The sequence below is a fragment of the Drosophila albomicans genome, chromosome 3, assembly GCF_009650485.2.
Source record: "Drosophila albomicans strain 15112-1751.03 chromosome 3, ASM965048v2, whole genome shotgun sequence".
NCBI classification, from domain to species: Eukaryota; Metazoa; Arthropoda; class Insecta; order Diptera; family Drosophilidae; genus Drosophila; species Drosophila albomicans.
The window spans coordinates 29990758-29998633 of NC_047629.2; the positions used below are offsets into that span (position 1 = coordinate 29990758).

The following is a 7876-nucleotide window of genomic DNA, read 5'->3' on the forward strand; positions in this document are numbered from 1 at the left end:
AAAAAAAATACAAAATAAAAAGCAAGCTGCGATTTTTGCTTTTCTTTTGACAAAATGTTGAAAATGTTGTCGCTTTGAAATTTAAATAAACAAGGAAATTGACTTTCAAGCATAGATTTTCTACATTTTCCCTAGCCGCATAAAAAGTGGCCATCTTATTTAGAGCGAGAGTTTGCTCAATTTGTTTGACATCTTTTAATACCCTGCACCTATTAGGAGCTTTGCCTGGGGCATCCGCTTTGACTTTGAAAAGTCGAGTCAATATTTGCATATTATAATTAATATGTTATTTTAATTTTTTTTTAAATTGATTGTTAATATGTTATATTACTCACCATTACTCACAACTCCCATTTAACTAGAGGGTAATTTCTAGTCAAAAACTGGAATTCAACTTGTTTTGTGATTGCCATTTTGTTGGGTTCCATCTGTATGTTTGTATTTTTTTTCTCTGCACACAATTTTTGTAGTGAACGCACTCGATGTTCGGCAGGCGTAATTATCGGCACGTCAATTGCACAAAGCGGGGCAAAAATTGTTTAATCGTTGGTCAGCCATAAATTGATTTGTATAGGAAGAGAAAGAACGAACGAACGAATGAACCAACCAACGAACGAACGATCCGCAGTCATCATTGAAATGGTTGCCCGCATTCGCAATATGCAACAAACGCAAAAAAAAACGAGACGTAGAAATGTTAGAAAAAAACAAATCGAAGTCCTGCTAGCGATTGCTTTGAAATTGGCAGCAGCCGCCTCCTTTGCCGTGTGTTAGCAACTGCAAACAAAAAAAGCAACATAGCCCCAAACTGAATCCTTTTTGTTTGCGTAGGAATTAAAAACAGTTTTTTTCTCCACAAACTTCTCTGACAGTTTGACTTGTAACAGATCACGATTTAAAGCCAACTTTCAGATCAAATTTAATTTTAGTTTTTTGATTTACAAATACTTTTTATACCCTTTATCTATAGGGCAAAAGGGTATTATAATTTTGTGCCTCTAGGAAATATATTTAACCGGCAGGAGGAGGTATCTCCGAACCTATAAAGTATATATATTATTAATCAGAATCAACAGTCGAGACGTCTGTCCGTGCATCCTTATGAACACCTATACCTCAGAGGCTATAAGAGATTGGAATATAATTGTTTTTGTTTGTTTCAAATTTTTCAACGCCCACTTCAGGGTATATACAATAATAACTATAGTCGTTATAATTCTGCATTGTAGAAGTTATTAAACAAATATTTTGTATGGGCAAAAATTCCAACTTTCTACGGATCTTAGTTGCTTTGGCTGGTATATTTTTCACACTACGGTATATTTTTAATGTAGTAAAATAACCTTTGGTATATTTTTAAAGTATTTTGCTATGTATTATTTGGTATATTTTAAAATTAATACAGCATTTTCTGTCTTTTATTCGTAATAGGTAGCGAGTATCTCACTTGTTTTGTTATCGAGTTTAGTGAATGATTTTCAAACTAAATTTTAAACTTGTTGAGCTCTTCAATTCGGATTTTCCGTCAGGTACGTTGGTTGGTGCACTCATTCGACTACTTGAGTGTATTCATCCAAGTATTCGCACTCAAACGGTACCGTAATTTGAAATTGCGAGCAATTGCTTGCCGAAATGTTTCTGCGCTCAAACGTTTTCGGGGGATATTGAATCAAGTGACACGAGAGCCGCATGCCTCAATGACCAGCTGATTGTTTAATTATTGGAAATGCGAACAGCATCCGAACTCAAAGGATGCGCTCTGTGTGCAAGTGTGTGGGTGTGTGTGTGTGTGATGAGCAACCAATCAGTGCATCAACAGCGATAATGTTTCAATGACGAAGCACTTGGGTGGCTATTGCTTAGTGACCACAGATATAAAGAGGCAGAGAGAGTGAGAGAGAGTGAGAGAGAGAGAGAGAGAAGAGTGATATAGCGAATAGGGCAACTGTTATAGCCGTGGTTACTGTTGTGGCAGCTTAATGTTCGCCATATGTGTCGAACAGATCAAAGCACCCTTTGACTAGCTTAAGTGCGCACTGAGAATAATGCCACAAAGGGACACGTAGTGATTGACGCTACGACAACAAGCTTAAACCAGTCGATGCTTCGATATTCAATTGAATTAGCTACTCTTCATGCTCTCAGTATTACTTCAAAATGCTAAAGCTCAAATGAAACGACACAATATTCTAAGTGCAGGCAGCAACATTGCGCATACGTCATGTATTCAATTCCTTTTTTTTAATTGTTTAAGTGCACATTTTATATTTCAGTTCTTAAAGTTCATTTTAATGAGATTGTTGAAAATAAATAAATAAATATTCTTTTGTCTTAGTTAATGCTTTTATTGCTCACAATCAAATTATAGAACAATAAACAATAATACATATTTAATTCAACTGATTAAATTTATCCATCTCTAAAATGATTTAGGAATTTTAATATAATACTATTATTTTATCATTGATAAAAGTAACAACCTTAAAATAATACTACGGCTGGCAAAAATCCTCTGCTGAACCCTCCCCGAGGGTGCTGGCTGGGTAGGATCTGTATTACCTCAGTGTCAACGGGTAGCAGATCTCTACTATACGTCGATATTTCAGGAACTGCAGATCCTAGCTGAGGACTCTGTTCCTTATTTTTCGGGCATCTGCTTGAAGATAAGTAGCAGAATCCATGGTACGAGGTGTCTGGCGGTCAGACTGAAAACGCTATGGGGGGCTCCCAAGAACAAAATTAGCCAACTATGGTCTCGGAATGGACTCTTTAAACTATTCAACTCGGGCTGGGATGTCAGCCCAAACGTCGGTGGAAGGCGTGACTGCTACCACCGGCGGGCACGGGGGGGAGAGATCCTCTCTGCGTGTCGCCAGCGGTCACACCTCTGAGGCGGCGGGAGCAGGCCGTATCAGCTGTAACAACACTGCCACCAAAAAATTCGAGGTTGGTGCGCGCGGGTGCTGTGGTCTTAACCGACACGGACCAAAAGAGCGCTGCGCCAACTTCTACGGTGGAGGGGGAACGTCTTCCTCTTCAGTCACCCCTGCCTATCGCCAGCACCTCCAAGGTTGCGCAGCGGGGCACGGGGGGCTGAAGGAGAAGGCCCAAAAATAGGGCGGCGACCCGTATTTACGCAAGGCTTAGTGGCGTAGCTAACCTGTCCGTCAAGGACCAGGAGAGGCTTGCCTGGGCCAACACGTGGATGCGGGAAAACCAACTTAGCCCCCTTCCAAAAGACAATAAAGTGCAGACCGGTTCTACCGGCCCTGCCAACAACAAGGTGGAGTCCATGGCAAGCAAGCGCCAACGGTCCGCTGAGAGTCCCAAGCAAGGGGCTCCAGTGAGCAAGAAGCTGCGAGCACCTGGCTCCACCAACACGGACTCGAACAGGACGAAACAGAGAGCAACGGTTGCTGAAACTGCCAGGCGGCATCTCGCCGTTGCTCTCATAGACAGAGGGGACCCTAACGGGAAAATGTCTGCAGAGCGGTGGCGGTTGACCCATAGTAAGCTGGTCGACGCACTGTTTGTCAGGATGGAGAATGTCCCAGACAGTCCAATGCCTACATTCGAAGGCACTGGCTGGCTGAATGGTGTCAAGATCCTGACATGCAAGGACGACCCAACTTTGCATGGCTGCAAGCGACCGTACCCAAACTGGACGGGCTGTGGGAGGGGGCCAAGCTGGACGTGGTGGACAGGAATAATATTCCGTCCATGCCGAAGGCGAAAGTCCTTTTCCCAATAGTTGTCCAGGGAGAGCGGGCGCTTCAGCTGCTTAAAAAGCAGAACCCGGCCATACCGACGAGTGATTGGTCCGTGCTGAAGGTTAATGAACCTTTACCCAGTGGTGGGCAGCACGTGATCATTCAGATCAACAAGGAGGCCGAGGATCTGCTATATAAACGCAATGGGAAGATGGCGTGGGGCTTAGGGAGCGTGTACCTTCGCCTCAAGAAACGTCATCCGAACGACAATGACACACACACGCTGAGGTCTGGGGAGGTTGAGGCAGATCTCGGTCTCGAGAGCGTGACCGACGCCACCCAGCACCTCAGCCTGACTGACAAGACGGAGGAGGTGGGGGAGGAACTGTCCATGGAGACGGGCCCCCCCGCGAGTTTGCTAACCTCTAATGAGTGTGCTGCAACTCAACCTCCATAAATCCAAAACGGCTTCGGCGGAGCTACTCCTTGCCCTGGAGGAAGTGTCCGCCTACGCGGCTTTGGTCCAAGAACCGTGGATAGCGTCGGGCAACACGGTGGCTGGACTGAAGTCGCCCAACTATGATTTATACGTCCCGACATTGGTAAGCAGATCGAGAACTGCCATCCTTGTAAAGAGGGGCTAAAAGCTCATCTACTACCTAATTACAGCAACGACGATCTAACCGTGGTGGTGCTGGAGAGCCGTGAAGGATGTTTGCTGCTGGCATCCTGTTATATGGCCCACGACAAGCCGGCTCCACCTGACGAGCTGCGGAGGCTGGTGGACATGGTCTGCTCCTCCAATAAGCATATTATTATCGGAACGGACGCCAACGCCCACCATAGCGTCTGGGGAAGTCCCGACATCAACGACAGGGGTGAGTCAGTTCTTGATTTTATCCTTAACCATAAGCTTAGACTAGCCAACAGGGGTGAGGTATCTACCTATGTAGGTCCCACCTCCAGTAATGTGCTGGACTTAACGATTTCAACTGAGTGTACCAATGTTGAAGAGTGGAGGGTCCTGGACAGACCCCCCTTCTCGGACCATAAGTACATTCAATTTACCATTCCTTTTAACAGGGTACCTGCGGCTCAGCCGTTCAGAAATCCCCGTAACACGAACTGGGCGAAATTTTCTAGCCTTGTTTCCAAGTCTCTTGGTTCGCCGGGTAACATCAACTCGGTGCAGGACCTAGAAACTAATGTCAATGTCCTTTCTGCAGGACTACTTTCAGCGTTTCGCCAATCTTGTAGACTCTCAAGACCGACGAGAAGATTGAAGCCACCCTGGTGGAACCCAGATCTCTCATCGCTACGTGGAGAGCTTACTAGCATGTTTCAACTTGCTAAGAAGGCGGACAACGAATATGTCTGGGACGAGTATAGGTCTCTTCTGAAGTCGTACAAGAAGATGATCCGATCATCCAAAAGGTCTTCATGGAGAACCTTCTGCTCGGACCTGGATAACATCAAAGACACCTCCAGACTGAGGAAGCTGCTGTCCAAGCAGGCTTCCAGTCCTAGTCTGCTCAAGTCGGGCGATGGAGCGTGGACGGAGAGCAGTGCTGAAACTCTTGAAGCACTGCTCTCAACTCATTTCCCGGGATGTATTGGAATAGAGAATAGTGACTGGCAGCTCTTTCCTAGTCTCCCAGTTATGAGACTCCCTGCCAGTCTAATTACAGATAACAAAATAATTTGGGCTATCGACTCCTTTGCGAAGGTCAGGTCGCCCGGTCTCGATGGACTTTCGCCAGCAATGCTGCAAGCCAGCAAGCCCACGATTGTTCCGTGGTTATCGGGTATCTATTCGGCGTGCCTCGCATGGGGTCATATCCCCACTCTTTGGAGGACCTCGAAAGTCATTTTCCTGCCCAAGGCGGGCAAATGCAGTCATGTGGTCCCAAATGACTTTCGGCCTATCAGCCTAACCTCTTTCCTGCTAAAAACATTGGAAAAGCTACTTGATTTGCACATCAGAAGCAACTCAATGCATCTGTTGTCCCCAAATCAGCATGCGTATACAAAGGGCAAGTCCATTGAGACTGCTCTCCATGCTCTAGTAGCCTCCATAGAAAAAGCGGACCACTATAAAGAATATGCCTTGGGTGCATTTCTTGACATTTCAGGCGCCTTCAATAACGTCACCACTGATGCTATTATGAAGGGCCTTACCTCAATTAACACGGCACCAGCGATCCACAGATGGGTCAACCGCCTTCTTTGTGACAGGCGGGTGGTGGCTACGTGGGGCGATGCGGCCATTACAAAGGTAGTGCGAGGTGGCACTCCCCAGGGTGGGGTTCTCTCGCCTCTCCTTTGGAATTTGGTCGTAAATAGCCTACTTCTAAAATTTACTAGACGGGCCCCCAAGTTAATTGCCTATGCTGACGACATAAGCATTTTGATAACTGGGAAATGCCCAACCACCCTTAGTTCCGTAATGGAACTTACTTTGCGGGAAGTTAAAGCATGGGCCGAATCAGCCGGGCTCAGCATTAACGCGGATAAAACGGACCTTATCCTCTTCACGAAGAGGTATAAGGTACCTGCGTGGTCCCCCCCAAAAATAGGCTGCACTATGCTAAAGCCGAGCCTAGCAGTAAAATACCTAGGTGTGGTCCTGGACAGCAAACTGACATGGAAGCTCAATGTGTTAGAAAGGGTGAAGAAGGCCACCGGAGCCTTGTACATGGCGAAAAAGATGCTTAGTTGCACTTGGGGCCTCTCTCCTAATCTAATGCGGTGGATTTACATCTCAGTTGTTCGCCCTATCCTCACCTACGGTGTTCTAGTGTGGTGGCAGGCCACTGAAAAAAGGACGTACCTATCCATCATGGAAAGGACACAGCGTCAAGCGCTACTGTGTATCACAGGCGCTCTCAGGTCGACGCCAACTAAAGCCCTCGAGGTTATAGCTGGTGTGGAACCATTACACCTATACGCGCAATCCATAGCCGCAAAATCGTCCCTACGGATTGCCGCAACTGGCAATTTGGGTCTGCTAGGCTATGGTCACAGCGCCATTGGTAGGGAGACTAGTAGAGACTTGGACTATACTATCCCCCTTACCAGTACTGACCATATTAACACTATATTCTTGGAACCGGAGTGCTGGCGGGAAGGGTTATGCATTCCCGAAGCCCTCAACCTCTTCACCGACGGTTCGAAGATGGATGATGGTGTCGGAGCGGGCCGTATACTGCCCGGACCCGGTCTCCAAACAATCCTATAAACTCCCAGACCATTGCAGCATCTTCCAGGCGGAAGTTTTTGCCATTGGCAAGGCTGCCGAATTGGCTCGGGGTTTACAGCGTGATCAGATGTAAAGATGGGCATCACGAACAGTGATCAGTGCAGGAAATGCAACGAACCCGGGGTTAAGGAAACACTTGAGCATCTTCTCTGTAGATGCCCAGCGTTATCCCGACTCCGGTTGAAATACCTTAATTCGCCGTGCCACAACGATCTTCGGGACGTCTCACGGCTATCTCCTAGGATGCTGCTGGCTTTTGCCAAAAATGCATCCATACTGCGCGATTTCTGAGACGTAGATAAGCTACCGGTTCAGCTACGGACCTCGACTGGTCTATGCTTTGCCCCGTACTGGGGCAGCCGGTCCTACCTAACCTAACCTAAAATAATACTACTTAAATGCACATCCACCAAATTAAGCTAACTTAAGCTGCAATTTTAACAACATTAAATAAATATGGTGCCATATATGTATTATTGCCTAAATATATATTTATAAATATGTTTTAATTTAAAATAACTTTAAACTTTACATTTGGAAATAAATTTCTAAGTGTGCTTTATTTCAAAATCCCATAACAATAATCTAAATTATTTATTACTAAATATTTACATAAATAATAAATGTTTGGCAACAAATGATCTCGGATAGTCCAGAAGCTCCACGTGTCTGTTTATAGCTGTAGCGTTTATGCGCTGTTTGCACAATATGCACATTTTCAATTGTTATTATCGATGCAGTGGCGCGTGTCTGCTTTGGCCAAAAGGGGCAACCACGTCGCGACCCGCATCAGTGGTGCTGACTTGTTGATTTTATGCCTTGTATATGGATGCGTATGCGTTTGTGTTTGAGTGTGCGTGAATTTGCAACTGTTGATTTGGTCAGGCGGTTGCCACACGGCCAAATG

General features: G+C 45.7%; 1 protein-coding gene across 1 annotated transcript; it reads left to right on the top strand.

Moving 5' to 3' along the window:
- The first annotated feature begins 3612 nt into the window (after positions 1-3612).
- On the top strand, positions 3613-4505 carry LOC127565395 (uncharacterized). Its single transcript, XM_052003554.1, has 2 exons — positions 3613-4312; positions 4380-4505. The coding sequence occupies exon 1, from the start codon at positions 3613-3615 to the stop codon at positions 4165-4167; it is 555 nt and encodes a 184-aa protein (XP_051859514.1). The 3' UTR covers positions 4168-4312; positions 4380-4505.
- The last annotated feature ends 3371 nt before the right edge of the window (positions 4506-7876 follow it).